Here is a 20,946-nt window from a genome sequence, read left to right as displayed (position 1 = left end):
AATGTGGTATATTTACACAATGGAGCACTATTCAGCCATTAGAAACAATGAATTCATGAAATTCCTAGACAAATGGATGGAGCTGGAGAACATCATACTAAGTGAGGTAACATAGTCTCAAAAGGTCAATCATGGTATGCACTCACTAATAAGTGGATATTAACTTAGAAACTTTGAATACCCAAGACATCATCCACATATTAAATGATGTCCAAAAAGAATGGAGGAGTGGCCCCTGGTTCTGGAAAGACTCAATGCAACAGTATAGGGGAATACCAGAACAGAAAAGTGGGAAGGGGTAGATGGAGGAACAGGGGGAGGGAAGAGGGCTTATGGGACTTGCGAGGAGTTGAGACCCAGAAAAGGGGAAATGTAATTTTGAAATGTAAATTTAAAAATATCAAAAAAATACTTAATCCATTTTATTAATACAACTCACCTATTAAAAATTGCTTAAGGAACAAATACTATGCAACAGATTGTTCTGTATATGAACCAAAAATTAAACACACACACAAAAAAAGTTGGTCATAGGGAGTTCACCTTCAGGTCTTCACATCTGAGATAACACTCTCAATCTCATCTAATAATTTACTATGCTTCACTTCTTGTGAATTCTGTAAATAATATAAAAATAAGTTTCTGACAGAAAAAAAAGACAAAATACCATCCTTCTGTCTATATTTCCCTTTTAAAATTATTTAAACATTGAGGCAGGAGAGATTAGCATATCACTACCCTTAGGTAAAAACTTATTGGTTTATAACAGCTGCTATAAAATGTCAGTTTTCTTTAATAATATGACTATAGTTGTCTCAACTAGCCCAGAGACCTATGTTAGAAAAATAAAATCAATAAAATGATTCTTAATGATATATACTCAAAGATTGGTGCCTATCCCAATCATCATCAAAGAGCCTGATGAGAGACGATGCCAAGACACACAGCAAACATTAGATGTTGGGAGAGCCCAAATTGGAGCTCCCCATTGGGTCACACCCTTAGAGCTAAGAAAGCCCTGTAGAAAAAGGGGAGGAAGAATTGTGGTTGAGGACACAAGAGACTATGACTCACAAAATCAACTAAGTAGGGCTTATAGGGGCTCACAGAGTCCAAATCAGCAATCACGGAACATGCATGTGTCTGTGCTAGGAGCTCTACATACATGTTATGGTTGCTGGTTTAGAATTTTTGTTGGAAGAGGTTGTCTCTGACAGTTTCATCTGCTCTTGGACCCTTTTCCTCCTACTAGGTTGTCTCACCCAGCCTTGATATGAGTGTTTGTTCCTAGTCTTATTGTATCTTGTTATACTGTCTTCAGTGGCTATCCCTGGGACGCCTGCTCTTTTGTTAAAGGACATGTAGGGAAGAAAGGATATGTGGGAGGGGGAATTGGGGAGACAGAAAGGAGGAAAAAAACTGTGGTCAGGATGTAATGAAAATATACATACATATATACATCACACATACATACATACATACATACAAACATACATAGAAACATGCCTTATTCCAAGAATAATTGGCCAACACAAAATGGCCATGTAAAATTAGAAGGAAAATGAAAAATTATACTAAAATGGATAGGTAAGGTGATAGAGGTACATTTGGCAGGAGTTGTGGGAAAGCCATGAATATAATAAAAAATACAGTGTAAAAATCTTATAGAATTAATAAAAATATTACCTAAAACTAATAAATAAATCTTAAAATTCCAGAAAAATTTGACTCCGTGTTTCCTATTTGATAAATGAAATAAAGTTTAAAATCAACAGAAAATGAATCCTTAGTAATGAATCTTAAGATTAAATAACTCATTACTGAATGATAAATGGGTCAACGATGAAATCAAGAAAGAAATTTAAAATTTTTCTGGAATTATAAGACAATGAAAATACAAAATAACAAACACACTGTAAACAGGCTTATGAGGGAAATGTATAGTTATAACTGACTACACTTTAAATCAGAAAGAAAATAAAGCAATGATACAACAAAAGTATTTTGGAATACAAGAACAAAATAAACCAAGTTCGGTAAATGAGAAAGCAAACTCAAACCCTTAACTAATGAGGTAAAAGAAAGAAAACAAATACAAAAGTACAAAGAAAAAATAAAAAAATGCAAACAACCTAAAGAACTGGCTCTTTGAGAGAAACAAGATCAACAGACCCATGGCGGGTGTAACCAAACAAAGAAACAAAGTGATGATGCGAACTAACAGAGCCAAAAAGGAACAAAGAAGCATCACAATAGAAACCAAAGACATTCAAAATACAATATGGGACTATTTTACAAACTTACACTATATTAAGTTAGAAGATCTAAAAAAAACTAGAGTTTTGGATTCATCCAAACTACCAAAGTTCAATCAACAAGAGGTACACAACTTAAACACAGAACAAATAAGGATATCAAAACATTTTAAAAGTACCTTTTGAATAAAATAAGCCCAGGTCTAGAATTCTATGAGACATTCGAAGAAGATCTATAACCAACACTTCATAACTTATTCAAAAACTAAAAAGAGCACTCCCAAATTCCTTCATTAAGTCACTATTACTCTAATACCAAACAAGCTAAAATATGAAAAAGAAAATTAGAGGTCAATGTCCTTGATGACGATTATCTTAATCCCTGCTCAAGTCAACTAGTACAAAAGAAGGTATGTAACTGAAAGCTTACTTCTATATATCTCAGTGAGTTGACACCTGCGAACTCTCAATATTACAGTTGCTTAAACAACCCACATAATAGCAATGCCAGGTGATATGCAACCTGGATGTAAGAAATCACAGAAGTCCATACTCCCTGATGAAAACCTCCAAGCAATTTAAGGCTGCTGGGAAAAGGAGGAACAATCTTCTCCAGGGATGAGTCCCTGATGTGTTATGCCACTAGAAATGGTCATCCCTAAATACACATACATACAGACAACACAGAAACTCAGAAGACTATATTTATATATACATAAATAAATATATACATACAAGAAGGAAAGGATATGAATTTGCATATTAGTTAGAGTTAGAATTAGGAGAGAGAGATGTGTAAATAAATATAGGACTCATGTACAAAAATTCTTAAATACATAAATTAAAATTTTAAAACTTAAGCATAGCTAAAGGAAAAAAAAAATCCTATGTGAAAGGGACTGTCTTAAAAGCATGACCAAACATTCCCTATTTAAAGGGAACATGAGATTTTTATTGTCTACTCCAAATTGTAATCTTGGGAAAATAACTTGTTTACAGCTTATTTTGAAGCTAAGAACAATTCATTGTTCTAAACCTGAAATGACTGACAGGCAAAGGTGATGAGAATAAAGTCCTTCCAGAATGAAGTGGAACCACTTCATTACATGGTGAGAGGACAAACAAATAAAAATGAGAAACTATTCTCAGACTAGCAGAGACTTCACAAACATCATTTTGAGATTATTTGTAGATAGGCAAAGACACACTCAAAGAATGTTCCTGTATGTAAGTAAAAACTGCATAGATTCATCCTATCCTACATCAGAGAGCAGAAGACACCAACCTCACCATAGTGGGAATATGACTGGCATCACATAGGAGACCTAAGGCCTTTCTAAGTAGTTTTATAATATTATTTACATATAGTTAACAGAATACCTTCTTAGAAAAACTAGACAGAAATCTGAATATTTGATAGTAAAACATTAGTAAGGTTTTAATTAATCTCCAATATGCATAAAGTTACCCTGCAGATAGGTGATATGTTTCTTGCTACCAGAAACAATTATTTTCCAAGGCACATAGTGATCATCAATCATTAACCCACTTTGTGAAATGACCCTGTGACACAACACTCTGTAATACAGAAGTGACTGATGACAGGCCACATGATAATTAGGTCCCCAAACATTCATTAGATTAAGCCTTACTAATGGGGAAAAAAATTCAGCAGGCTTAGTGTGGGGGAGATTAAAACAAACCTCACATCCTTTCCACTTAAATGAAAAGAGTAAAAATTACACATAATTGAAGGCTGCAGCAATCAACAAGTTGAACAACAACTAAAACACAGGAAGAAGTATAGGAAGGAAATCCATTTCCATGTTTCATTTATTTAATTGTTTCAATATTCTTAACTGTGTAATGTCTAGAAAGTACCATATAATGTGTATGTAATAAGTCGTAAATAAAAAGATATGTTCTTATGTTTCCTTATATACATTTGCCTTAATAGCTAAACAAGTAAATATAAATGAATACAAGGCATAAAATACATGTAAATCTAAAACGCCATTGGATAATTTTTGAATCATTACAGACTGCACTTTAAAATTACATGTTTGAAATATGGTCACTACAGGAAACCACAATATTCACAAGCCACTGAGGAGTACAGTGAATGGTCTCCTAGCACGATTCTGTCACAGTGGATTACATTAGTTAGAGATCAAAATCAAGACTCACTGAATTCGGGATAAGTATGTAATGTAAGAAATAGGAGGCTGGAGATCTCATCTACACAGATGCTAACCATCAAGTGATCACTTTTTTCTTTTCTTCTAACTAGTTTTATTTAGTTAAAACTCTCTTCTCTATTTATTGTTTACATGGTGTGTGTGTGTGTGTGTGTGTGTGTGTGTGTAAGTCCACTCTGTCAACAAAGGCCTACTCTGAGCCATTACCATAATCTTAGTCATCATATCATCTGATCTTCTAACAAGCGCTGTCACACGGTTATACTCCCTCCATACATGTGCTGTCACATGGTTACACTCCCTCCATACAAGTGCTGTCACATGGTTACACTCCCTCCATACAAGAGCTGTCACATGGTTACACTCTCTCCATACATGTGCTGTCACATGGTTACACTCCCTCCATACAAGCCCTGTCACAGGGTTACACTCCTTCCATACATGTGCTGTCACATGGTTACACTCCCTCCATACAAGCCCTGTCACAGGGTTACACTCCCTCCATACAAGAGCTGTCACATGGTTATACTCCCTCCATAAGGCTAACAGCAAATCTCACTTCACTGCTACCTGCCAGAAGCAGTCAGCAACTTTTATTTCTTGCAAAGAAATGTAAATATCAAGCAGTTAACACAAGGAGTACTGCACACATATCCTTTGGAAATCCTATACATTTCCCTATAATACAAATGTAAACATTCCACATTTGCTGCCACAAAAGCTAGATGAAAAAAACTGTAGTTTGAATTCATTTTGATTGTGCTGAGTAACATTTGTGCCAGAAAAGAATGAAACAGAATTTTGTCATGGATTGTACTTTGGGAGATAATAATTATAGTGATAAATCTTAGGGAAACTGTGTTAGAATATACAAATGGTATATAAACAGATTCTTAAATTTTCATCTAATAGGCCATTTACAACTCTAAAATGAATGTTATGTAACTACAAAGAAATGGTTTTTTATCCATAAAAATATTAAAACTTTGGTATTTGAAAAACGACAATTCTAATGTTTTAACTGTATGCCTGGCAGGATCTGGGAGCAACGTGCCACCCCTGCACTAACAAGGAGCCACTGCCAGATGCTCTTACCTGACCTGAATCTATTTGCAGCTGAAAAGATCAGCAAAAAAATTTCAAAAGTGAGTCTCTATGATAAAACACCACAATTTGCACATATCGGGTGGGGGGGGTTGTTTTTTAAAACTGTATTACAAATGCATGCAAAAGAAATTTAAGCTAAACTACTAGAGGAAGTCAAAGCAGGAGGAGCCACACCCACAATGCAGCAGCATCTCTTGGCTTCACAATCTCCTTCCTTTAAGACCCAGGCTTTCCCTAGATCCCAAGAGGAGATAAATATTTTTAAAATGTTCTTTATGTTTTCTGTAAAAAGACCATTATAAAGCCATGACTAGGTCCAAGCAATAAAGCTGACATAGCAGGCAAAACTACCTACTGTACACCATGTCAACTCTTACAAACCCATATGCAACTTGGAAATGCAGAACATGGAAAATGGAGTATTGAAGTTACCTATGTCTATAAAGAAACACTTTATCTTGAAGAGTCCCTGCAAACTAAAGAGCAGTACATTATTTAACTTCTACTTGAAACAAGTTTGTTGTCAAGATTACCTGTTGCAGTCCAGGCTGAATGGCCATCGGTAAGGGTAATAACAAAACCGGATACGAACGTTCTCTCCCAAGACACTTGCAGAAAGTAAGTTACATTGGGATCAGAAGCAAGGCAGATTCTGCTTACTTTCCGTTCCATTTCTGGCTACCTGTAATGGAAGAACAAAATCAATATTTAAAAGGAGACTACAATAATCTAATGATGATAACTTTTATCCTTGTCTTTCCACTATATAGACTCCAAAGAAATAAAAGTAAAGTGCTGTATGATAGAGCCAACCAGTGAACTCACAAGTCATAGTTTTGCTCAATAGTGACTCACAGATTTTACAGATGAGAAAAGCAGAAGCTCTTAAATGATCAGCCAAACTGATGGGCTAAATAAAATTACTCTAGCAACATGAGTAAATTTCATATTTCCCTGTCCTCAGGAGCAAATAGATCCGCCCCTCTAACATAAGAAATGGTCTCTTTGAGTAAGCATATGAGACATTCATCCACACTATATTTTTTTTGTTATTGTTTTCCTAGTGACAGCCATTTGGAACTTCACAGGTCTTGACTATTACAAATACTGCTGTCATGACATTCTACAAATGCCTTTGCATGGGGAGGGGGATGTCACTCCTTCAAATAGAACTGCTGGAACAGAAGAAATCATGTATGTAGTTTGAGTACTGTATAGCCTAGTTTCTTTAAGAGTTGCATGAAAGTGTGATTCATATATTAGTGGCCTAAAAAACTATTTCCCCTTTGGTTCATTTTAGCCACATGGGTGAACAAATTCTAGCATCACACTGTGATTTGAGTTCAAATCCCCTGGTGAGTAGTGGGTGTTGCACTCTTTACATTTACATTTACATATTAGATATGAATACAATCCTGTCAACATTGACAATATTTTCATTTAGTGTCTTAATCTGTCTTCATTTATTCAGTGTGTTGTCTGCTTTAGATAATAGATATCAAATTATATTTATGAAATACAATTCATCAAAATGTGCTTATTTTGGTTAGTACTACGAGTCTTGCATTATCAAATTTGTTACCAGCCTAAACTTCTGAGTTATACCTTGCTACAGCCTATGTAATACTGTTTATAATATTGATTCTCAGTGTTTTTATAAGAGTACAATCTCATATTTCAGTTGTTGAAATTATATTGAGTATATGGTTTGTTCTCTTGGACTAATACGTTTGTAAACTCTATCTGATTCTGTCACTAAAATTTTTGAAAAGTTCTGATCTAATGGTTCCAATGATTTGTGAGAAATGTTGATCAGCACAAGCTCAGAAACAGAACTTGGAAGCCTGCTATTGGGAAAAAAAATGGCACAACAAGACATCAATCATCAGTAATAATACTCCATTATGCAATTCCTATTTCTATCTAGGAGGCACAGGATTAAATAGGAGTGTTCTAGGTCTTACCCACTAACACCCTCTAAGAATTGGGGTGTTGTGTGTATGTGGGGTGTTAGTGTTGATGTTTTTAAACTGTGACAGTAACCTTGTTTTCTTCTTTTTTTTTTTTGCTGTTTTTTGTTTTCAGTAAGTTTATTTATTTTTTATTGAATATAATCTTCATTTACATTTCAAATGCTAAAATCTTTCCCAGTTTCCCTCAACCCCAAAACTTCCAACCCCTCCTCCCACCCCCTGCCTCCAACTATATGCCCCTCCACCTGACCCACTCCCACCTCCCTTTCCCTTATTTCCCTTAGGCTTAGAGATATTTTTTGCTATTAATTCATAGTGATCATTTTGGTAAATTACTCAGCCTAGATTTTCACGAACCTTACAAGATGGGGTTAACATACATATTATTTAGTTTGAATAAATGCATTGTTATATCTATAATCGTTGTACATCTAGGTTACATGTGTTCCATTAAAATATACTTAATAGGTCAATAGGATGTCTCAACAGTATATGAGAGTGCCTGCCACCAATCCCTATGATCTAGTTTGGATACTGGGTATCCACTTGACAAAGAGAAAAACAAGAAAGGGCTCCCGCGAGTTCTCCTCTGACTTTCGCATGCATCACTGCACAAGAGCACACACAAACACACACACACACACACACACATTAACCACATACTAAAGTAAAATGTGCTTAAAACTAAAAGATCCTATCATAAGATATCAAATTAAGATTTAAGATATGCAAGGAAGAGGACTTATGGGACATATGGGGAGGGGGGAACTAGGAAAGTGGAAAGCTTTTAGATTATAAACAAAGAATATAGAAAATAAAAATATATATTAAAAAAAGAAATGTTCAACATCATTAGTCATTAGGGAAATACAAATCAAAAAAACCCTGAGATTTCACCTCACACCAATCAGAATGGCTAAGATTAAAAATTCAGAAGACAGAAGGTGTTGGCGAGGATGCGGAGAAAGAGGAACACTCCTCCACTGCTTGTGGGATTGCAAGATGGTACAACCACTCTGGAAATCAGTCTGGCAATTCCTCAGAAAACTGGGTATGACACCACCAGAGGACCCTGATATACCACTCCTGCGCATATACCCAGGGGATTCTCTGGCATGCAATAAGTACACATGCTCCACTATGTTCATAGCAGTGGAAACATCCATAGCAGTGGAAAAAAACCAGATGTTCCTCAATGGAGGAATGGATACAGAAAATGTGGTATATTTACACAATGGAATACTACTCAGAAACTAAAAACAATGAATTCATGAAATTCTTAGGCAAATGTTTGAAACTGGAAAATATCATACTAAGTGAGGTAACTCATTCACAAAAGAACACACATGGAATGCAGTCACTGATAAGTGGATATTAGCCCAGAAACTCTGAATACCCAAGACACAACTCACATATCAAATCATTCCCAAGAAGAAGGAAGGAGATGGCCCTGGTCCTAGATAGGCTTAATACAGCATTGTAGGGGAGTGCCAGGACAGAGAAGAAGGAGGGGGTTGATTGGGAACTGGTGGAAAGAAGAGGGTTTATGGGACTTAAGGGGAGGGGAGAACCGGGATCATTTGGAATTTGAACAAAGAATATAGAAAATAATAAAAACTAAAAAAATAAAAATAAAATAAAAAAGCAAAATAAAGAAATACTATAGAAGTGAAATTTCTAAGTTTAAGTTCATTAGCATTGCAGAATCTTGGCTTCTAGACAGCAAAATCTCTAGACATGTTAAGAGCCAGCAATTTTTTTCTTTCTTATTCGCCAAATAGCCACAAATGTTCAAAAAGAGGATGCCTTCAACAACACGAAGTCTACTGCATATTCTCAAAGATTTCTGCATGACCTCAGCCTGTGGTCTTCTCCATGTCACCTGAAGGAAGGCTCCAGAAGTGGCCTTAGCTAGACTTGGCCTCATGGACCTCACCAGCTCACAAGACTTAATGCTAGTCGCAAAACCTTACACCTTTCCCATCTCAAATTTGAGTGTATAGTTTTTAACCTCCAAAAGCTGTCAGTTCAGCCATGGCTGCAGTGATAGGAAGAGAAAAATTAAAATAATACCTCATGGTGCATTTGTCACCCCACCAAATTAGAACTGATTCCCCTGGGTAACCTTCCTCAAGCCAAGCAACTGGCTTTGAATGAACCCATCACCCCAGCATGCCTTTCCGACCATGAACTTTTCTTTAGTAAAATGACAGTCCCTTACCTTCCCACTTAAACATGTTAGACTGTGTGTGAGTAAGATGGCAGTTCAGAGCAGCAAGCCAAGAAGCTCATTCCATTATCGAATTACAGTCAAAATTATAGTCAAATAGTCATTATTGTCAAAATTAATAATGATGAATGGAGGGAATATTAGAATTTATTCTAATTGTTTGATCCCATTGAGAATCATCTTCAATAAAAGAAAACAAATAGATTTTTTTTTAAATAAAGGAATAAACAAAAAATATAGACCTCAAGAATAAAGCACTATTACAAAAAAGTTTTCTATAATCATGTAACATGAATCTCTCCAAGATAATCCTTTAAAATCTAAGAGAGGGGGGTTAAAGTTATGACTCACATGCTAAGAGCACTAGCTGCTTTTGCTTATGACCCAGGTTCAACTCGCAGCAGCTACATTCATGGTGGTTAACAACTCTCGGTAACCATCATCCTAGAGAAAATCAATGCTCTTCTATTGCTACAGATACCTGGTATACCTACAAAGACACAGGCAAAATACCCATATTCATGGAATAAAATAAATACTGCAACACCAATTTTTTGAAAGTCTAAAAGAAAATTCTTGTTTCTCTTGTTTAAGAAAGGGGGATACAAAATTGCTTCAAATTTTTATCCCAAAGCAATATATTATAAATTCAAAAGTTAATTGATATTTAATAATTGAGAAAAATTGCCAATTGAAAACTTATAAATTCATCAATTTCAAGTTGACACTATTATGACACTAGAAAGATATTAATATGATATTAAGTGGTCTCATCTTATAATTTTTCAAGTTGATTGAAAATAGAATCAATGTTGTTCCCACTTCTCAAACAAGACTTAATTATTAGAAGCCTCTAAAACTAATAGCCCTGAATGCCTCCAAAAACAAACGGGAGAGAGCATACACTAGCAGCTTAATGGCACACGTGAAAACCCTAGAAAAAAAGAGGCTACTTCACCCAGGAGGAGAAGAACACAGGAAATCATCAAACTCAGGGCTGAAATCAATCAAATGGAAACAAAGAGAACCATACAAAGAATCAACAAATCCAGGAGCTGGTTCTTTGAGAAAATCAGCAAGATAGATAAACCCTTAGCCAGACTGACCAAAGGGAGAAAGTATCCAAATTAACAAAATTAGAAATGAAAGGGGGAATATAAAAACAGAAACTGAGGAAATTCAAAAAATCATCAGATCCTACTACAAAAGCCTATAATCAACACAACTAGAGAATCTGGAGGAAATGGAAATTTTCCTTGACAGATACCAAATACCAAAAGTAAATCAGGACCAAATAGATCATCTAAACAGTCCCAAAACACCCAAAGAAATAGAAGGGGTCATAGATAGTCTTCCAACGAAAAAAAGCACAGGACTAGATGGTTTCAGTGCAGAATTCTATCAGACCTTCAAAGAAGACCTAACACCAATACTCTTCAAACAATTCCACAAAATAGAAACAGAAGGAACACTACCCAACTCCTTCTATGAAGCCACAATTACACTGATACCAAAACCACACAAAGATCCAACAAAGAAAGAGAACTTCAGACCAGTTTCCCTTATGAAGATCAATGCAAAAATACTCAATAAAATTCTTGCCAACCGAATCCAAGAACACATCAAAACAATCATCTACCATGATCAAGTAGGCTTTATCCCAGGGATGCAGGGTTGGTTCAATATACAGAAATCCATCAATGCAATCCACTACATAAACAATCTCAAAGAAAAAAAAACCACATGATCATTTTATTGGATGCTGAAAAGCATTCGACAAAATTCAGCATCCTTTCATGCTTAAAGTCTTGGAAGGAACAGGAATTCAAGGCCAATACCTAAACATAGTAAAAGCAATATACAGCAAACCGGTAGCCACCATCAAACTAAATGGAGAGAAACTTGAAGCAATCCCACTAAAATCAGGGACTAGAAAGGGCTGGCCCCTTTCTCCTTATCTTTTCAATATTGTACTTGAGGTACTAGCTCGTGCAATTAGACAACATAAGGAGGTCAAAGGGATACAAATTGGAAAGGAAGAAGTCAAGCTATCATTATTTGCAGATGATATGATACCCAAGTGACCCAAAAAACTCCACTAGAGAACTCCTACAGCTGATAAACAGCTTCAGCAAAGTGGCAGGTTATAAAATCAATGCAAGCAAATCAGTAGCCTTTCTATACTCAAAGGATAAGCAGGCTGAGAAAAAAATTACGGAAATGACACCCTTCACAATAGCCACAAACAGTATAAAGTACCTTGGGGTGACTCTTACCAAACATGTGAAAGATCTGTCTGACAAAAACTTCAAGACTCTGAAGAAGGAAATAGAAAAAGACCTAAAAAAAAAATGGAAAAATCTCCCATGCTCATGGATTGGCAGGATTAATATAGTTAAAATGGCCATTCTGCCAAAAGCAATATACAGATTCAACACAATACCCATCAAAAGCCCAGCTCAGTTAGTTCTTCATAGAGTTAGAAAGAGCAATTCTCGAATTCATCTGGAATAACAAAAAACCCAGGATAGCTAAAACTATTCTCAACAACAAAAGAAATTCTGGCGGAATCAGGATCCCTGACCTCAAGCAATACTACTGAGCAATAGTGTTAAAAACCTGCATGGTATTGGTACAGTGACAGGCAGGTGGATCAATGGAACAGGATTGAAGATCCAGAAATGAACCCACACACCTATGGCCACTTGATCCTTGACAAAAGAGCAGAAAACATCCAATGGAAAAAAGATAGCCTTTTCAACAAATGGTGCTGGTTCAACTGGAGGTCAGCATGCAGAAGAATGCAAATTGATCCATCCTTATCTCCTTGTACTAAGCTCAACTTGAAATGGATCAAGGACCTCCACATAAAGCCAGACACTCTGAAGCTAATAGAAGAAACTGGGGAAGACCCTTGAGGACATCGGTATAGGGGGAAATTTCCTGAACAGAACACCAATAGCTTATACTCTAAGATCAAGAATTGACATATGGGACCTCATAAAATTACAAAGTTTCTGTAAGGCAAAGGACACCATCAAAAGGACAAATTGGCAACCAACAAATTGGGAAAATATCTTCACCAACCCTACATCAGATAGAGGGCTAATATCCAATATATACAAAGAACTCAAGAAGTTAAACCCTAGAAAACCAAACAACCCTATTAAAAAGTGGGGTACAGAGCTAAACAAAGAATTTTCACCCGAAGAACTTCGGATAGCTGAGAAGCATCTTAAAAATGCTCAACTTCATTAGTCATTAGGGAAATGCAAATCAAAACAACTCTGAAATTTCACCTTACACCAGTCAGAATGGCTAAGATTAAAAACTCAGGAGACAGCAGGTGTTGGTGAGGATGTGGAGAAAGAGGAACACTCCTCCACTGCTGGTGGGGTTGCAAACAACCACTCTGGAAATCAGTCTGGAGGTTCCTCAGAAAACTGGGCATGTCACATCTGGAGGATCCTGCTATACCACTCCTGGGCATATTCCCAGAGGATTCCCCAGCAGGTAATAAGGATATGTGCTCCACTATATTCATAGTAACCCTATATATAATAGCCAGAAGCTGGAAAGAACCCAGGTATCCCTCAACAGAAGAATGGATGCAAAAAAATGTGGTATATATACACAATGGAGAACTATTCAGCCGTTAGAAACAATGAATTCATGAAATTCTTAGACAAATGGATGGAGCTGGAGAACATCATACTAAGTGAGGTAACCCAGTCTCAAAAGATCAGTTATGGTATCCACTCACTAATAAGTGAATATTAACCTAGAAAATTGGAATACCCAAAACATAATCCACATATCAAATGAGGTACAAGAAGAAAGGAGGAGTGGTCGCTGGTTCTGGAAAGACTCGGTGTAGCAGTATAGGGCAAAACCACAACAGGGAAGTGGGAAGGGGTGGATGGGAGAACAGGGGGAGGGAAGAGGGCTTATGCGACTTTCAGGGAGTGGGGGGGTGGGGGGGGCCTGAAAAGGGGAAATCATTTGAAATGTAAATAAAAAATATATCGAATAAAAAAAAAAGAAGCCTCTATCATCTGTGTTAGAGGATGTGTGTCACAGTATTACCTTCCTACAGGAAAAGGATCAAAGAGCCCAGAGAACATCCAAAATTAAAAGAAAAATGCCTAATTAAATATACAACTCCGGCAAAATGATAAATTGCCTGAAGTAGGAAAAATAGCATTCTTCCTAAGGATATAAAATGAAATAATAATTGAGCCCACTTCAAATATGTACAACAAAATTTGAAACATGTAAGCGTGAACCCTTGAAATTATAATTACTGAAAATAACAGATACTTCATTTGTTCAAACTATTTCCTATAATGTGGCTCTTTTTGCATAGATGCAATTAATACCAAAATGCATTAGGAATTTGTGAATATTTACTATTACATCAAATAGTCAGACACTTTTCAGTAACTTACTGTGTAAAAGTTGAATTTGAAAATTGTTAGAAAAATATGGATTACGAGTATTTGAAACAAATCACAAAAAATATATCATTAGAGAATCACATTTGTTTTTGTTTTCTTTTTTGAACATACAAGATTACTCTGCTAAAGTGTTAGCAGCATATGCTTATAAAATGCATGCATTTTAATTTAATCAATTTAATGAAGTCTCTTATTTGTCTGTTTGCCTTTGAGACCTAAAACTTATTTTGAATGCGTAATTCATTTGGATGTTCTAGTACAGAATCCTAACTTCTTTGTCAGTTTGTAAAACCGATGAAGGTTGCAGTACACACCAATATTGCATTTAAAGGTTACTCATAACCAGAGGGAAAACATATTTTATCTTAAGCTGGGTTAGTTCTGCTTTTGATTGCTGTATTCATTTAGTACTTCTGTATATTCAAGCTACATCGTGGCAGCTTCCATAAATGTTTTCATACACGTGTGTCTGGTACTTTGACCAATCCATTCTCAGCTTTAGCTTTCTCTCCCTTTCCCACTTCCAGTTCCAGTTCTTTCCCAAGGAGTCCTAGACCTGCATCATGCCCTCCTCTCCTCTCACTTTCCCCTCTCCTCTGTGTGTGTGTGTGTGTGTGTGTGTGTGTGTGTGTGTTTGTGTGTGTGCATCTACACATCTATATAAAAAAACAGGGTTCCCAAAGGAATGAAAATATATTTGTATGAGACTGGTTTATTTCACTAAATATGATGATCTTCAATGATTCACTTTCCTGCAAATGATATAATTTAGTTCTTTATAACTGATTATCACATATCTTTATATTCATCTGTTGAGAGATCCCTAGGCTATATAATTTGACCATTGTAAACACCACTGCAAAAAAGCATAGATCTTTAAGTATCTCTGTGGAATAGTGATTGCTGTATGTAATAGGGTGGATATAGTTGACTTATAAGGCAGTTCTATTTGTAGGTTTTTGAAGAAAGCAAGAACTAATTTCCATATTGTCTTCACTAATTTACAATCCTATCAGTAGCATGAGTTTAATATTTCTGGTACTCTCGTAAACATTCAATTTTTTTCTTTATAACTCAGACTAATTGAAAAGAAAGGAAAAGGAAGGGCTTTTACCTGCTACCTAAAGATATTGAACTTGCCACATATGTAAACGGTCATTTGTTCTTCATCTTTTGAGATCTCTTCATCTCATTAACCCGCTTAGAGAATAGGTTGTCTTGAATTTTGGTATTTATTGGTTTCTTTATATGTTCTATATATTAATCCTATATCAAATATATAGTTCTCAATGGTATTTCCCTAATCTGGGGCTGTCTCTCCATTCTATTCTCCTCTGTTCTACAGAAGCATTTGAATGCACTGCAATCTCATTTGCCAGCTCTTGGGATTACTTCCTGAGTTACTAGAGTCATTTTCAGAAATCCATACCTATAAGTACATCTTGAATTCTTTTTTATTGAATATATTCTTCATTTATATTTCAAATGTTGTACCCTTTCCTGCTTTCCCACCTCCCTGAAAACCCCCAACCTATCCTCCCACTCCCTGCCTCCAAGAATATGCCCTCCACCCAATCCACTCCCACCTGCCCTTCTTGATTTCCCCTTGCTGGGGCTTCTATTGAGCCTTCATAGGACCAAAGACCTTTCCTCCCACTGATGCCCAACAAAGCATTCCTCTGCCACACTTTTGGTTGGAACCCTGTGTATCCCTAAGTTGATGGCTTAGTCCCTGGGAGCCCTGGAGCATCTGGTTGGCCAACATAGTTCTTCCCATGGGGCTGCAAACCCTTTCAGCTCCTCCAGACCACCCTCCAACTCCTCCATTGGGGACCCCACGCTCAGTCCAATGGTTGGCTGCTAGCATCTGCCTCTGTATGTGTAAGGCTGTTGCAGGGCCCCTCCAGAGGCAACAATAACAGGCTCCTCCCAGTATGCACTTCTTGTCATCCATAATAGTGTCAGGGTTTGGTAACTGTTTGTAGGATGAATCCCCAGGTAGTGCAGTCTCTGGGTGGCCTTTCCTTCAGTCTCTGTTCCACACTTTGTCTCCATAGTTGCTCCTGTATTTTACTCCCTTTCTCAGAGGAACCAAAGCACCCCAACTTTGGTCGTCCTTCTTCTTGAGCTTCCTGTGGTCTGTGAATTGTAACTTGTTTATTTTGAGCTTTTTGGCTAACATCCACTTATTAGTGAGTGCATACCATGATTGTTCTTTTGGGTTACATCACAATGGATGATACTTAATAATTCCATCCATTTGCCTAAGAATTTTGTTTTTAATAGTTGAATAGTACTCCACTGTGTAAATATACCACATTTTCTGTGTCCATTCCTCTGTTGAAGGACATCTGGGTTCTTTCCAGCTTCTGGCTATTATAAATAAGGCTGCTATTAACATAGTAGCGCATGTGTCCTTATTATATGTTGGAGCATCTTCTAGATATATGCCCAGGAGTGGTACAGCTGGGTTCTCAGGTAGTACTATGTCTAATTTTCTGAGGAACCACCAGTTTGGGGGAGGGTGGCAGATGCTGATCTAGTTTCATTCTTCTATATTTAGAAATCCAATTTTCCCATTATTATTTATTAAAGCTCCTATCTTTTCTCCAGTGTGTATTTTTTGCATCTGTGTGGAAAACCAGGTGACTGAAACTGTGGATAAATTTCAAAATATTTTATGATATTCAATTAGGCTTCCATGTAAGTTTATTTTTTTCTGTTTCTAAAAAACATTATTTTAATTTTTCTGGGAACTGAATGAAATCTGTGGGCTACTTTTTTGTTTCTTTGTGAATATGGAAGCCTTTCTATCTTCTACTGTCTCCTCCAATTTTTTTATTCAGTGTTTATAGTTAAGAGCATAAATTTTTTTGAGCCCAAATATCAGGAAGTCTTCGATGTCCGCAAAGCTGAATTTGCAATGCACCTGAGAATGACTTTGAAGTTGTCAGAATCCCCTACCTCCACTTCTGAATTTTTATGACTGCAAGCATATAACACCATAACCAGTATTCTGCAGTGCTAGGGACGGAACCCAGTGATACTTGATCTCTCAATTAGATGAGCTACCTGTCTAACTCAGGAGCACATAATTCATATGGATTCAAACCTTAACAGGGAATGTGAAGAGAATTTAGTAGATAAAGTGCTTTCAACAGAAGCAAGGCAGAAACAAGCCATTTCTGGGACTCCGGCTGGCCAGCCAACCTTGACTAATGAAAGATCTTGCCTCAAAAATAAAGATGCAGAGTGAGGAATAACATCCAAGCTTAACCTCAAACCTTCAGGTGCATGCCCACACATGTGCACATACATACGCATCAACACAAGATAAAAAGAAAGCAAACAAAAAGAAAAACATCTTCTTTTGTGTTTGGGGGTGGGGTTATAGAATACATTATTTTGTTTCTGTAGACTTTCACAAAAACATTACATAGCATGACACATAGAGATATGCAAGGACACACACACAGGTGTGCACACAATTATTTCTTCTCACACATGTGTGCAGAGCCATGGCTTTTGTTAACATTAACTCTGTGTAAGAAAATCCCAGCACTCATAGAGCAGGCTGTTCCATTGCTTTTTTTTTTTTTTTAATTCTATATTTAGAATAACTAACAAATTCCTAAATATAGAGACAAAATCATTTAAAATTCAAAAATCAAGATGCCTGTCAGTCAGATATTAATTAATAATAATATGAAGGGTTTTAAGCTCAATAATGTTCAAAAGACAGGTAGGGCTCAGATCAGTACTAAAAATAAGTTTTAATTGCAACAGTTCAATTATCTTCCAATTTTCTAATTAATTTAAAACTTCATTCAGTTAAGCTAATTTTACTTTAAAGAAATACTGTTTGAGGACCTAAGCTTGAACCTGGGATGGACTATGAAACATGCTGTTCCAACTTTATTGTACCTGCTGGTGAAGCAGGACATGTGAACTATAGTTAAGTGATACACATTAATAAGCTACTCACATGTGAAAACTCTGTATCTTGCAAGCAATCTGTGCTTCAGGAAACTCAAAAATGTATTATTTAAATTAGGCCTCTTTCTTGGGTTGTTTTTTTTTTTTTTTTTTTTTTGGTTTTTTTGAGACGGGGTTTCTCTGTGTAGCCCTGGCTGTCCTGGAACTCACTTTGTAGACCAGGCTGGACTGGAACTTAGAAATCCACCTGCCTCTGCCTCCCAAGTGCTGGGATTAAAGGCGTGCGCCACCACCGCCCGGCTTTAAATTAGTGCTTGATAATCTACAGTTGAGCTTATTGCTTAAATAATTCATCACTTTACTAAGAATATCGTCTCATTAAATATCAAATAAAAATATCCAAGAATCAACCACAAGAACACATGAGAGAGGCCAAAATTCTATTATGGGTCAGAACAAATCAACCATATTTTGCTCCTACCAGCCTTGTACACAGAAATAACCAGTGTTCTGCCCCAGAACTACTTGGAGAAAATGAGTGGACTCCTCTTCAGAGACACTGATTGACTGAGGCTATAAGAGAGCCCATGTTTTGTTTCCTAAGAGTACTAAAGGGCACATTAGTAACAGCACCTCTCTCAGCTAAAGCCAGGGAGCTAAGAGGAGTCTGCAGGTGGAACCACTTGGGTCCTACCCCAATTTGTACATCAGTAGCTTTATTGAGAGCTCAGAACAGTTGAGAATTGAGAAGCTTATCTTTAGTACTTTGTGTCTTTGATACATGGCCTCTCTCTTAGAAGACTAATACGTTGTTGGCTGGTGTGCAATTGATGTGATCTTGGTCTGAACAAATACCATTCACAGTTGCTTCTGAATAAACAAGACACTTTTTAAATTAGTTTACAAAGCATTTTGTATGCCCTTTTGGATGCTGATAAGGAACATGGCAGAAGCCAGTGCTTAGGTCAGCTCAAGTTAGTTACAACACTGTATCATTGATAACACTATTTTGAACTTGAGCTTCTTTTCCTTCTCTTAATAGTCAGTGATGGCTTCTCTTCAAGCTGCTTGGACTGCAGGTGTCCAAATTCTGCAGCTCTGCCAACCAGTTGTACATACAGACTAGAAGGAAATAAAATCAAGTTTCTAATGAAGCAATCACTTACATGGCACCCTAGTCAAGAAAAAATAGGCTAATACCTAAAGGGAATTTACAATAAATATATAGAAGCGCTTTTAATAATCTATAAGTAGATTCTTGCTTACACTATTTTGCTAGACTTTACTTTCAGAAAAGAGGAAAAGAAAATATAATTGCAAAGCAAAAGGATGATGACAGATTTTTAAAGCCTCATATTTTTAAAAATTCATAACCAAGGTCATACAGAATGTTTAGACAAAAAGGCAGATTTATATCACAACCACTACACTGTATTTATTTTGTGTGTGATACGTGCAGTAAATGAACACAAGTGAGCCCATGTACACCCATGCAGAGGTCAGAACAGATCTTGGGATATCTTCTCTATTGCTCTCTCTCTCTCTTATAGCCTGACATGAGGTCTTTTCTAAGGCAGAAGCTGATGTTTTATGCTAGATATTCTGCCAAAAAATACTTAGGATCTGCCTGCCCCTACCCCACAATGCTTTGATTATAGGGACACTCAGCTATGCTCTGCTACTAATGTGGTTGCTGGATCTGAACTAGCGTGTCCATGTCCATAGTCCAAATGCCCTCACTAACTGAGCCATCTTCCCAACCCCTTTAGGGCGGTGTGAATCTGAAGGGTTGTTAAGACTGTTGTTTCGTTGTGTCATTGGTTGGTTGGTTGGATGTTGGTTTTTAATCTGCATAGCTCAGAAAACCCTAGAACTTATACTTTTATGAACGAAAATAGGGATTTATTAAGATTTGGGTACAGTAGTTCAGTATAGCTTAAAAATACATCACCAACAGAACACAAAATAAAATCTTCCATGAGGGTGTTAGGACTTCTCCCTAGAACGTATTCAGGAACACAGTGCCTGGAAGCTAAGTATGTAATTACTCATCTAATCAGGAATTAAAGTACTCATGTGCTATTAAAACAGTTTATTATTATGTAAACCCCATAAAGTTGCTGTTGTTTGACTAAACTGTTAAATATTGGTAGTCTATGACTCTTAGACTTTTGTATATATGGTTCAACTATAGGCAGTAACAACTTGTGGTATTGTCCAGGGTTTTCTGCCCAATATTGATTCTCATTTCTCCTGTCTCCCAATGGTGCTTATTCTCTTGGTTTCCATTAGTAAACAGGCACGTAAATAGGTACAGTTATGAGAGGTAGGTTTGGGGTAGGCAGTGCAAGCTTATTCCTTCTCAACACACTATCAAAAGATTTCAGTTCTGAATATATTTTTCAATTAGGAAAAACTATATATGAGACGAACTGGTGGTATCTCATGTGAGAACAACCTGACTCTGTTTAAATTAAAATAGAAGAGAGGTATAAACAGTTTGAACTTAATAAATCACACATTACCAACACTGATGTATTACAATGAACCTCAGATTCTACATGAAAGTCACAATTTTTCTATTGAGGTTCTTATTCTCTTCTAAGATGTAATTGTCAAAGAAAGATGGTACACTTACCTAAAATAATTTTAAGACTTATTTTAAAAAGCAGTAGTCTGAGGCAAAGACTTAAAAAAGAAACAAAAAGGTAGGAACCACCAAAAACTCTAATTCTGTAAACCATGCTGAGATAGAGAAAGAGAGACAGAGAGACAGAGACAGAGAGAGCA

General features: G+C 36.5%; 1 protein-coding gene across 4 annotated transcripts in view; it reads right to left on the bottom strand.

The window, feature by feature from the left end:
* Xrcc4 (X-ray repair cross complementing 4) overlaps nucleotides 1-20,946 on the bottom strand; it is a 226,079-nt gene that overhangs the window by 200,086 nt on the left and 5,047 nt on the right. For all 4 annotated transcript variants that reach the window (XM_052159445.1, XM_052159444.1, XM_052159442.1 and 1 more), the window contains exon 2: nucleotides 6,094-6,242. In XM_052159445.1, coding sequence (XP_052015405.1) covers nucleotides 6,094-6,232 — 139 coding nt within the window. In that variant the 5' untranslated portion in view covers nucleotides 6,233-6,242. The remainder of the gene's footprint in view (nucleotides 1-6,093; nucleotides 6,243-20,946) is intronic.

This window comes from Apodemus sylvaticus, chromosome 16, assembly GCF_947179515.1.
Source record: "Apodemus sylvaticus chromosome 16, mApoSyl1.1, whole genome shotgun sequence".
Taxonomy (NCBI): domain Eukaryota; kingdom Metazoa; phylum Chordata; class Mammalia; order Rodentia; family Muridae; genus Apodemus; species Apodemus sylvaticus.
This window is presented reverse-complemented; position numbering and strand designations above follow the sequence as displayed.